The sequence below is a fragment of the Pristiophorus japonicus genome, chromosome 12, assembly GCF_044704955.1.
Source record: "Pristiophorus japonicus isolate sPriJap1 chromosome 12, sPriJap1.hap1, whole genome shotgun sequence".
Lineage (NCBI taxonomy): Eukaryota > Metazoa > Chordata > Chondrichthyes > Pristiophoridae > Pristiophorus > Pristiophorus japonicus.
In genome coordinates, this window is record NC_091988.1 from 62,118,479 (window position 1) to 62,131,123 (window position 12,645).

Consider the following 12,645-nt stretch of genomic DNA (forward strand, 5'->3'; position numbering starts at 1 on the left):
TTCTCCTTAGCTCGCCTCAGGTTCTTTTGCCAATTACCTTAAATCTACCTCTTACTTCCACCAGCCAGAATTATTGTATTCGCAAACTCAGGACACAAAATGATTTGCTGTACTCAGTAGATCCTTGTACCATGGAATATTTCTTGCTGTGATGGGCGGAGGGGATGCAGAATTCTCCCACTCTTTTGCTAAGAATGGTATCGAGTCACTGGTATTTTGTAATGTTTTTGTTTCCTTTGAAGGTTATAGATCTGCTGGTTCTCCTGATCCTCCACACAACCAGCACGAGCAACAGCAAGAAACAAGTGGAGAAACTGCTACGTAATAAGATCCGTCTTGGTCATGTCAGAGATCAGCTTTTGCAGGTTGCTTTCAGGAGTCACGCTCTGGTCAGTACCATCAGTTGTCCGCAGTGTTTTATTTCTCTGATATCAAGTGCCTTAAACCTCCCGGATGAAATCTGCGATGGTTACTGGCTTTCATCTTTGCATGTGCCTTTGTGTCAGCTGCAACTCAGTTGGTAGCACACTCGCCTCTGAGTCAGATGATTGTGGATTCATGTCCCACTCCAGAGGCTTGAGCACAAAAATCTAGGCTGACACTCCAGTGCAGTGCTGAGGGAACACTGCACTGTCGGAGGTGCTGTCTTTCAGATGAGATGTTAATCGAGGCCCCGACTGCTCTCTCAGAAGGATGTAAAAGATCCCATGGCACTATTTTGAAGACGAGCAGGGGAGTTATCCCCGGTGTCCTGGACAATGTTTATCCCTCAATCAACAGAATAACTGGTCATTATCACATTGCTATTTGTGGGAGCTTGCTGTGTGTAAATTGGGTGCCGCGTTTCCCACATTACAACAATGACTACACTTCAAAAAGTACTTCATTGGCTATAAAGTGCTTTCGGATGTCCAGTGTTGAAAAGCGTTATATAAATACAGGTCTTTTTTTGTATCAGTCCGACCCAAAAGTTAACATTACACTTATATTTTACACACTGCAAAATGTTTTATTCTGCAAATACAGTTATGTTTCAGGACTCGCATGTCACTCGTTGCAATGAATGCTGGGGTATAATTCCTCCTTCATCAATTTCAATTGTTTTAACCAGCCTCTAAAGTTACCTTTAACCTTTTGCTCCATCCCTCAATGCACGTCAATCCCTCATCCTCTCCCTGTATTCTGTATTCTTCCCGGACACACTGCCTACCTTCTACATAGATTCCAGTTGCCGCTCATTCCTTCAAGAAAGTTCTGAGCACTAAGATTTCCCATATTTATTTAGTATTTAGATTTTTTTTTTGCTTTTGAAAGAAATTACAGCTATTGTCCCACTCCAGGGTCTTGAGCACAAAATAAATCTAGGCTGATACGCCAGTGCAGTGCTGAAGGAGTGCTGCACTGTTGGAGGTGCCGTGTTATGGATGAGAGATTAAACCAAGATCCCGTCTGCTCTCTCAGGTGGACATAAAAGATCCCATGGCACTATTTCGACGAAGAGCAGGGGAGTTATTCCCAGTGTCCTGGCCAATATTTATCCCACAATCAACATGACAAAAAAAACAACAGATTATCTGGTCATTATCACATTGCTGTTCGTGGGAGCTTGTGCGCAAATTGGCTGCTGGGTTTCCTACATTACAACAGTGACTGCACTCCAAAAGTACTTCATTGGCTGAAAAGCGCTTTGAGATGTCCGGTGGTCGTAAAAGGCGCTATATAAATCCAAGTCTTTTCTTTTATTGTGTTTCAACATTCTCGTTCAGTGCTTCAATATTAACTCTTAACAACTCTGGATGATTCGCAGCATTTCGTAATTTGATTATGTTGGCAGTAAATTAGCTATGCCAACAATATTTAAATAAAAACATAGGTTTAAGTTGTACTACTACGGTGCAAGACCAGCCATTTGTGAGAGCGTGGTTCTTTGCAACTGAGGCCAAATGCCAATTTTGCAACCTGTTCGTGACGGAGGCAAGAGGTTCGCCAAAAGCTTTGTTTGTAGCATATTGTGGTACACGTTATTATTTTCCACAGTAGTCCCTTACAGCCAGAAGTAGCTCTATTCTTTACTAAACATTCATTCCATTATTTCTTTCCAGGTTGTTCGTGAGTACTTTCCCTCTGTACTGTCCTTGGCTCAGACACTGCTAAGATCCCCAGATGCGAGTGTGGTGTCGTTTGGCAGTCAGATGTATAAACAGGCCTTTCTGATGTTTGACTCCTACTGTCAGCAGGTAAGGGAAGGGCTTCTATGTGTGTGTCTCATTCCTCTTGTGAAGAGCTGACTTTTTCTAGGGGTACGGTTTCATTAGGCATCTTATATCTTTGCCAAGTGAACATTCGTTATGTATGAGCTTAGACAATGAGTGTTAGAGGGCTAACCCCCAGACCCACTCTCCTTCCCACGGCACCTTCCCGTGCAAGCGCAGAAGATGCAACACCTCTTTTACCTCCTCCCTTCCCACTGTCCAGGGCCCCAAACACTCCTTCCAGGTGAAACAGTGATTTCCTTGTACTTCTTTCAGTTTAGTATATTATATTCGCTGCTCACGATGTGATCTTCTCCACATTGGGGAGACCAAATGCAGGTTGGGTGACCGCTTTGCAGAACATCTCCATTCAGTCCTAAGCGTGACCCAGAGCTTCCGGTCACCTGTCACTTTAATTCTCAGCTCCACTTCCACTCTTACTTCTCTATCCTCGGCCTCCTGCACTGTTCCAATGAAGCTCAACGCAAGCTCGAGAAAGAGCACTTCATCTTTCGTTTAGGGACTTTACAGCCTTCTGGACTCAACATTGAGTTCAACAATTTCACACCTTAACCTCTGCCCATATTTTTTTCCCCTTTCCTTCCTTTTTTTTTAACAACCCCTTATCTCTATTTTTTCTCGACTTCCCTTCGGCCGCTGGTCCCACTTAACTGCAGTGCCAAACCCGACCCCGCTGGTGCCTCTGCTTCCCTTCGGCCATCGGCCCCACTCGAATACGGAGATGAAGACAGCTGGAGGAATCGTGGTGGACACGTGGTGCATGTTATGGTGGCAGCCACCCTCTCTCCTGCGACCCACTGAGAAACAAAGATGGAGCGGGATGGAGCTAAAAAAATGTGAACGGACCCCAGTGTTTGCCCTCAGCCGGGGACTAATCCCTGGGAAAGTGAAGCATTGCCTCAAGTCACTAACCCTCACCCTCCACACCTCGGATTTCTCACCATCTAGGCCCATACAGCAGAGCCTGGTCTCTAGTCGTCTTGGACCCCCTTGCCACTGGACCAAGACCTTGCTCTGCTAAGCCCGTGTGGTAGCCGGTGTGCAACGGCCGCCCCACGTTGAAAGAACTCACGTGCAGACATCTTCCACCCTTCAAAATGAAGTTCAGGACCTGGAACGCCCGGACCCTCATGGACAACCCCAACAGCGACAGAGGGAATGTCGCACTGCTATCGTTGCCCGGGAATTCAGACGCTTCGACGTTGACATCGCCGCCCTAAATGAGACCCAGTGGACCGGGGAAGGCCAGCTCAAACAACAAGGTGGTGGTTACACCTTCTTCTGGAAAGGCAAACCAGAAGAAGAACGCTGCCTCCATGGAGTTTGCTTTGCCATCAAGAATGAGCTGATGGGCCATCTCAGAGACTCCCTCTGCGAGATAAGCGAACGTCTCATGACTCCGGCTCACCCTAGCCTGGAACCAGTGCGCCACAGTCATCAGCGTGTACGCCCCAACACTCGACGCAACAGATGAGACTAAAGAGGAATTCTACTCCAGCCTCAAACAATCCCTATCCCGAGTTCCTACAGATGACAAGCTGATCCTCCTCGACGACTTCAACGCCATAGTCGGTAAGGACACACACCTCTGGGGAGACGTGAGGGGGTAGGGAAAACCAACTCGAGCAGTATTCTGCTCCTGACAAAATGCCTAGAACATAACCTTGTCATCACCAACATCTTGTTCCATCAGAGGGACCAGTACAAGACATTATGGCAACACCCTCGCTCCGAGCACTGGCATCCGCTCGACTACGTCTTCGTCTGAGCAAGGATTGCGAGGACGTGCGCATCACATGCGCCATGACAGGAGCTGATGACTGCTGGACGGACCACCGCCTAATCCGCTCCGTCATTAACATCAACATAGCCCCAAAACACGACGGCAATAGAAACAATGCTGCAGGAAAATCAAGACTAGGGTACTCAAAGACCCAGTTAAGAAAGCCCTATACAGCCAGCGCCTCACGGCCAACCTGGCGACCCTCGGTGATCCTGAGACGCAGAGTGTCCACAGCGCCTGGTCTGCCCTCGACCTCCATAACCAGCGCCTGTGAAGAGACGCTCGGTCACTCAACCAGGAAACACAAAAACTGGTTTGACAACAACGACCAGGAGATCCAGGAGCTGATAAGCCGCAAGCGCAAGGCATTTCAGAACTTAAAGCAGCAACCCAATTCGGGAGCAGCAAAACAGCTCTACAGGTGGCTGAAAGTCGAGGTCCAACAAAAAACCTACGAACTAAAGAAGCTGGAGAAAGCATAGGAGATTCAGCAGCTGGCAGACCACCACGACATGTGAGGATTCTTCAGCGCAGTGAAGACCCCCTATGACCCAAGGTTCCACCCCACTGCTGGCCAAGAACGGAGAGACACTCATTAAGGACACCGAGGCAGTCAGTGCCTGCTGGAAGGATTACTTTGAAGATCTCCTTAACCGAGACTGTCTTCGGGAGTGTCCTCGACTCCATTCTGCAGCATGCTACCCGTCACCATTTCAGCAAAACCCCAGTCCTGCACGAGTTGGAAAAGGGCCATCCGTCAGCTCAAGAATAACAAGGCAACAGGAGCAGATGGAATCCCCGTCGAGGCACTAAAGTATGTCTATGAAGCACTATTGGCACGAATGCATGACCTCCTCATCTCTCTTATCTGGAAGGAGGAGAGAATGCCAGGAGATCGCAGAGATGCCGTAATCGTGACTATCTTCAAAAAAGAGGACAAGTCCGATTGCGTAACTACAGAGGAATCTCCCGTGTTGTCGGCCACTGGGAAAGTCATCGCAAGAATTCTCCTCAATCGTCTTCTCCCTGTGGCTGAAGAGCTCCTCCCAGAGTCACAGTGTGACTTCCGTCCACTAAGGGGTACAACGGGCATGATCTTCACCACGCGACGACTACAAGAGAAATGCAGGAAACCGCATCAACCCTTGTACATGACCTTCTTTGACCTCCACAAAGGCCCTTGACAGTCATACGTGAGGGACTATGGAGCGTTCTCCTCCATTTCGGCTGTCCCCAAAAGTTTGTCTCCATCCTCCGCCTGCTCCAAGATGACATGCAAGCAGTGATCCTGACCAACTGACCCACCACAGACCCAATCCACGTCCAGACCAGCGTCAAGCAGGGCTGTCATCGCACCAACGCTCTTCTCGATCTTCCTTGCTGCAATGCTTCATCTCACTTTGAACAAGCTCCCCGCTGGAGTGAAACTAAACTATAGAATCAATGGGAACCTGTTCAACCGTTGCCGCCTCCAGACTAGATCCAAGAAGTGCAAGAGACCAGCAAGAACCAGTCAAGAGACGAAGCTGTGAAATGTTCTCGGCCATTTGAGTCATTTTAAACTACAGGGGCCTGATTTACATCTCACTTCGGGTGTAATACATCGGGAAATTCAGAAGAGATCTGCACCACCACCATCATCATCATCATAAGCAGTCCCTTGAAATCTTGCTTAGATGCAGTTCATTTTCCCGTTGTCTCTAGCCTGTGATTGGTATCGTTGATCAGACTGTGCTATCTACAGAACACTGAGCATAAGGAATTTATTGAACCAGATAGGTATTTATGACAATCCGGAAGTTTCATGGTCACCATTACTGATGCTAGCTTTTTATTCCAGATTTGAACTCGTGTCTCAGGACGATTAGTACAGGCCTCTGAATTACTAGTCCAGTAACATAATCACTGTACTATGGTTCCCGTAACTGGAAGCTGAAGGACTAAAGCAACAAAGTAGCTCGCAAAGTTGGAAAGTGGCCTTGTTTTTCTGCTGGCATTGCCATATAGTAATGCTAGTTGGCAGGTGTCTGGTTCATTGGTGAAGAGTCCAGCACTGCATTGTTTCACCTACTAAGAAACCAATGATCTAGTACACTTTGCTGTGAGGAATTTTTAATATAATGACATAACGTCTGTGAAGAATCAAACTGTGAAGAAGTGTTGTAAATTGCTCAGTATCTTACACATCTGACATTCAAGTTATCGCACATTCTTGAATCTGTAATGCATTGTGATTATTTGTCTCTCTGTACAGGAGGTTGTTGGTGCGCTGGTGACTCATGTTTGTAGCGGTTTCACTGCCGAGGTGGATGTCTCGCTCGATGTGCTTACAGACTTGGTCTCTCACAGCTCTTCTGCAATGGCTGTCTATGCTGTATTTGTGAAGGTAAGTGGAAGGAATTCTGAATAGAGAAGCAATTTTGTTTTGCATTTTACTTTCAAGAGAAACCGTTAAAGTCTTTGGGCTCAATTTTCCCCAGTGATTTGCGCCGTTTTTTTTTTTGGAGCAGGCTGCTCTTTTTGGCCTAATGTGGCAAAGCTGGAAAAGTCTTCCATTCTCAGTATACCAGTATCACATGCCATAGCAGAGACCAGGTTTTCCTTTTAACTATCAGCCTGAGCTCAGTGTTAGCTTTTGACCTCTGAGTCAGAAGTTTGTGGGACCACTTCAGAGACTTGAGCACATAATCCAGACTGACACTTCAGTGCAGTACTGAGGGAGTGCTGCACTGTCTGAGGTGCCATCTTTTGGATGAAATGATGAACCTAGGCTCTGTTTGCCCTCTTGAGTCGATGTAAAAGATCCCATGGCACTATTCGAAGAATTGCGTCTGGGGGTTCTCCTCATGTCCTGGCTAATGTTCCCTCTATTTACAAATACATTAAGAGTAAGGGGATAACTGGAGAAAGAGTGGGGCCTATTCGAGACCACAAAGGAAATCTGTGTGTGGAGGCAGAAGACGTGGATATTATTCTTAATAAATACTTTGCATCTGTTTTCCCAAAAGAGAGGGCGATGTAGACTTTGCAATGAGGAAGGAGGAGTGAAATATTAGACAAGATAAACATAATGAGAGGAAGTATTAAGGGGCTTAGCAGCTTTAAAAGTGGGTAAATCCCCAGGCCCGGATGAAATGTATCCCAAGCTGTTGAGATAAGCAAAAGGGGAAATAGCAGAGGCTCTGACCATCATTTTTCAGTCCTCTCTGGCTACAGATGTGGTGCCAGAGGACTGGAGGGCTGCTAATGTTGTACCTTTGTTTAAAAAGGGAGAAAGGGATTGACCGAGTAATTACAGGCCAGTCAGCTTAATCTCAGTGATGGGAAAGTTATTGGAAAAAATCCTGAGAGACAGGATAAATCTTCATTTGGAAAGACCTGAATTAATCAAGGACAGTCAGCATGGATTTGTTAAGGAAAGGACGTGTCTGACTAACTTGATTGAATTTTTCGAGGATGTAACCAGAGAGTCAATGAGGGCAGTGTTTATGATGTGTATATGGATTTTAGCAAATCTTTGGACAAGGTCCCACATGGCAGACTGGTCATGAAAGTAAAAGCTCATGTGATCCAGGGCAAAGTTGGATCCAAAATTGTCTGAGGCAGGAAGGGTAATGGCTGATGGTTTTTTTTGTGACTGGAAGCGGTATCCAGCGGGGTTCCTCAGGGTTCAGTGCTGGGTCCCTTTCTTTTTATGGAATATATCAATGACTTGGACTTGAATGTTGAGGGTATGAAGTTTGCAGATGACACTAAAATAGGCTGTGTGGTTGATAATGAAGAAGAAAGCTGCGGACTGCAGGAAGATATCAATGTACTGGTCAAGTGGGCAGAACAGTGGCAAATGGAATTCAATTCAGATAAGTGTAAGGTAATGCATTTGGGGAGGTCTAACAAGGCAAGGGAATACACATTAAATGGTACGCCACTGAAAAGTTTAGAGGAACAAAGGGATCTGGGGTGTAGGTCCCTGAAGGTAGCAGGCCAAGTGGATAAGGTGGTTAAGAAGGCATATGGAATACTTGCGTTTATTAGCCGAGAACACGAGCTGAAGTACTGCGTGCAGTTCTGGTCATCACATTACATGAAAGATGTGATTGCATTGGAAAGGATGCAGAGGAGATTTAGAAGAATGTTGTCTTGGCTGGAGAATTTTGGCTGAGGTAAGGTTGGAGATGCTGGGTCTGATTTCTTTGGAACAGAGGAAGCTGAGGGGAGACCTGATTGAGATGTATAAAATTATGAGGGGCCTGGATAAGAGCGGATAGGAAGGGCCTATATCGCTCAGCAAAGCAGGGGGCATAAATTTTAAGTAATTGGGAGAAGGTTTAGAGGGATTTTGAGGAGAAATTTCTTCACGCACTGGGTTGTGGAGGTCTGGAACTCACTGCCTGAAAGGGTGATAGAGGCAGAAACCCCCACCACATTTAAAAAGTATTTGGATGTGCACTTGAAGTGCCGTAACCTGCAGGGTTACGGACCTAGGGCTGAAAAGTGTGATTAGTCTGGATAGCCTCTTGTTGGCCAGCACGGGCCGAAATGGCCTCTTTCCGTGCTGTAAATTTCTATGATTCTATGAATTGGGGGGAGATTTAAGAGATATGAGGGGAAATTTCTTCACCCAGAGGGTGGTGGGGGTCTTGAACTCAGTGCCTGAAAGGGTGGTAGAGGCAGAAACCCTCATCACATTTAAAAGATACTTGGATGTAGACTTAAAGTGCCATAACCTACAGGGTTACGGACCAAGAGCTGGAAAATAGGATTAGGCTGGATAGCTCTTGATCGGCCAGCGTGAACACGATGGGCCGAAATGGCCTCCTTCCATGCTGCAAATTTCTGTGATTCTATTTTTTTTTTCGTGTGCGGTCCCTTTAAGTTTGCTGCGTGGCCGTGCATGCGCAGTATCTTCCAGCGGCAACAGCTTGTGAGTGGCCTGCGCGGGACCTCCTGATTGATAAAAGAAAGACTTAAGTTTATATAGCGCCTTTCACAACCGTCGGAAGTCTCAAAGTGCTTTGCAGCCAATGAAGTACTTTTGGAGTGTAGTCACTGTTGTAATGTGGGAAACACTGCAGCCAATTTGCGCACAGCAACCTCCCACAAACAACAATGTGATAGTGACCAGATAATCTGGTTTTGTTATGTTGATTGAGGGATAAATATTGGTCAGGACACCGGGGATAACTCCCCTGCTTATCTTCTAAATTGTACCATGGGATCTTTTACATCCATCTGAGAGAGCAGTCTTATCCGAAAGATGGCACCTCACAGTGCAGCACTCCGTCAGCACTGCACTGGAGTGTCAGCCTAGATTTTTGAGCTCGAGTCTCTGGAGTAGGACTTGAATCCACAACTTCTGACTCCGGTGAGATGGCTACCCACTGAGCCACAGCTGTCACTGTAAATCAATAAATCTTTAAAAAATGCTCGTTCGAATTGTATTTTAAATCAGTTTTAACTCCAGTCCTTTTATGCAATGAGTGAACTAACCAAAGCGCTCCAAATTATCTGCTTGTTACTAAGACGGTGTTGATTTCACCATGATAACAGGGGAACAAGCCCTGTTTTATAACCTGCCTCTGGAATGCTATGAGTGAAGTAGTTTAAAAGGCGGGATTTTATGACTGCTTAATGCTCTGTTTGTTTGAGGGATGGAGCTTGCATCTGTTTCCTTTTCTAAATTGCATCTTCATGCACAGAAATGATGAGCGCAGCCCACATATCTCCAATAACTAACTTAGCAGCGCTTTAAAATGGCTCTTGTGGCAATCTTTATTGCATCTTTAGGAAGTTTTTATTTTATTTTGCAGGGTATCTTGGATTACATGGACAGCTTGTCTCCCCAGCAGATTAGGAAGCTGTTTTTTGTACTCAGCACATTGGCTTTTAGCAGAGGACAGGAGGGCAGCCACATTCAGGTAAGGGAGAGAATCTGAAACTCCCAGAAGACTCCGTGTTTTCTCATGCCCGTGCTCTAGGGCCCTTCTGCAAGTTCGGATGGATGGTCTGATTAAAACATGCACTTGTGTATGCATTACAAGTATTTTCTTTACCTGCAAGAACTAGCCCCTGCGGTAATGTTCCACGTTAACTACAGGGATTGCTAACAGTTGCCTTGTCCTATTCTGCAGGATGATATGCACATTGTTGTCAGGAAACAGCTGTCCAGTACAATATCCAAATACAAGCGCATTGGGATCATTGGGGCAGTCATGATGGTGGGCTGCATGGCTTATGACAGGTATTGTAACATACATCTCATCTCATCAAATTTTTAATGACTCTGGGGGCCACATGCTAGAGCAAAGCTGTTGAAAGAGTGGATGGGTGGCTTTTTTTCAATGAGCATGATTTTTGTAGAGATGTAAACCTGGAAATGAGTAGACAACTGAAGTGGAATCCATCAGTAGCCACCCTGTGTGACATGCTTTCCTTCGCCAAGACAGCAGGCAGCAGATTGCCTCACAGACTTCCAGTGTTCCTTTAGCAGCCGTGGATCAGTAGAAGCACTCTCGCCTCAGTGCCTGATGGTTGTGGGCTCTGTTGGACTGCTTTCTCGTTCTTTTTTGTTTTGTTGCTTTAAACGTCAGACTACACACACACTCAGTTGTAGTAATGCCGGATCAGGTCTTTCTTGAAACATCCTACTATCCACAACCAGTATGAGCGCACAAGTCTTTTCATAACTACACAAAACCAGTGTGAGAGCTACTGAGACACACACTTCATAAGAACATAAGAATTAGGAACAGGTGTAGGCCATCTAGCCCCTCGAGCCTGCTCCGCCATTCAACAAGATCATGGCTGATCTGGCCGTGGACTCAGCTCCACTTACCCGCCCGCTCCCTGTAACCCTTAATTCCCTTATTGGTTAAAAATCTATCTATCTGACTTGAATACATTCAATGAGTTAGCCTCAGCTGCTTCCTTGGGCAAAGAATTCCACAGATTCACAATCCTCTGGGAGAAGAAATTCCTTCTCAACTCGGTTTTAAATTGGCTCCTCTGTATTTTGAGGCTGTGCCCCCTAGTTCTAGTCTCCCCTACCAGTGGAAACAACCTCTCTGCCTCTATCTTGTCTATCCCTTTCATTATTTTAAATGTTTCTATAAGATCACCCCTCATCCTTCTGAACTCCCAACGAGTAAAGACCCAGTCTACTCAATCTATCATCATAAGGTAACCCCCTCATCTCCGGAATCAGTCCAGTGAATCGTCTCTGTACCCCCTCCAAAGCTAGTATATCCTTCCTTTAAGGTGACCAAAACTGCACGCAGTACTCCAGGTGCGGCCTCACCAATACCCTATACAGTTGCAGCAGGACTTCCCTGCTTTTGTACTCCATCCCTCTCGCAATGAAGGCCAACATTCCATTCGCCTTCCTGATTACCTGCTGCACCTGCAAACTAACTTTTTGGGATTCATGCACAAGGACCCTCAGGTCCCTCTGCACCTGAGCATGTTGTAATTTCTCCCCATTCAAATAATATTCCCTTTTACTGTTTTTTATTTTCCCAAGGTGGATGACCTCACACTTTCTGACATTGTATTCCATCTGCCAAACCTTAGCCCATTCGCTTAACCTATCCAAATCTCTTTGCAGCCTCTCTGTGTCCTCTACACAACCCGCTTTCCCACTAATCTTGTGCCATCTGCAAATTTTGTTACACTACACTCTGTCCCCTCTTCCAGGTCATCTATGTATATTGTAAACAGTTGTGGTCCCAGCACTGATCCCTGTGGCACACCACTAACCACCGATTTCCAACCCGAAAAGGACCCATTTATCCCGACTCTCTGCTTTCTGTTAGCCAGCCAATTCTCTATCCATGCTAATGCATTTCCTCTGACTCCGCGTACCTCTATCTTCTGCAGTAACCTTTTGTGTGGCACCTTATCGAATGCCTTTTGGAAATCTAAATACACCACATCCATTGGTACACCTCTATCCACCATGCTCGTTATATCCTCAAAGAATTCCAGTAAATTAGTTAAACATGATTTCCCCTTCATGAATCCATGCTGCGTCTGCTTGATTGCACTATTCCTATCTAGATGTCCCGCTATTTCTTCCTTAATGATAGTTTCAAGCATTTTCCCCACTACAGATGTTAAACTAACCGGCCTATAGTTACCTGCCTTTTGTCTGCCTCCTTTTTTAAACAGAGGCGTTACATTACCTGCTTTCCAATCCGCTGGTACCTCCCCAGAGTCCAGAGAACTTTGGTAGACTATAACAAATGCATCTGCTATAACTTCCGCCATCTCTTTTAATACCCTGGGATGCATTTCATCAGGACTTCGCAAAACCAATGTGAGGACTAGCTACTTTGAGAAATCACATTATCCACGATACCATTGTGAGCTCCAGAACAATGTTTCCTTACATTTCTTATACTAACTTTACCTTTGATCACTACAAATCATGAAGATACACACAAATACCGCAGAATAACAACATAAACTAAATAACCAGGCACTCAGCTCTTCTAATTGATTTATTGCTGCTTCCCCTCCCTACACAGAGTTATCAAGTTGACACATTCAGATATGGCTGAATGACTCTTGCACATTCTACTATTACCTCAC

General features: G+C 45.7%; 1 protein-coding gene across 3 annotated transcripts in view; it reads left to right on the forward strand.

Moving 5' to 3' along the window:
• Positions 1 to 12,645, forward strand: part of fancd2 (FA complementation group D2) — a 107,231-nt gene that overhangs the window by 30,286 nt on the left and 64,300 nt on the right. For all 3 annotated transcript variants that reach the window (XM_070895580.1, XM_070895582.1, XM_070895581.1), the window contains exons 14-18: positions 243 to 389; positions 2,103 to 2,237; positions 6,311 to 6,442; positions 9,867 to 9,974; positions 10,188 to 10,297. In XM_070895580.1, the coding sequence (XP_070751681.1) occupies positions 243 to 389; positions 2,103 to 2,237; positions 6,311 to 6,442; positions 9,867 to 9,974; positions 10,188 to 10,297 (632 nt within the window). The remainder of the gene's footprint in view (positions 1 to 242; positions 390 to 2,102; positions 2,238 to 6,310; positions 6,443 to 9,866; positions 9,975 to 10,187; positions 10,298 to 12,645) is intronic.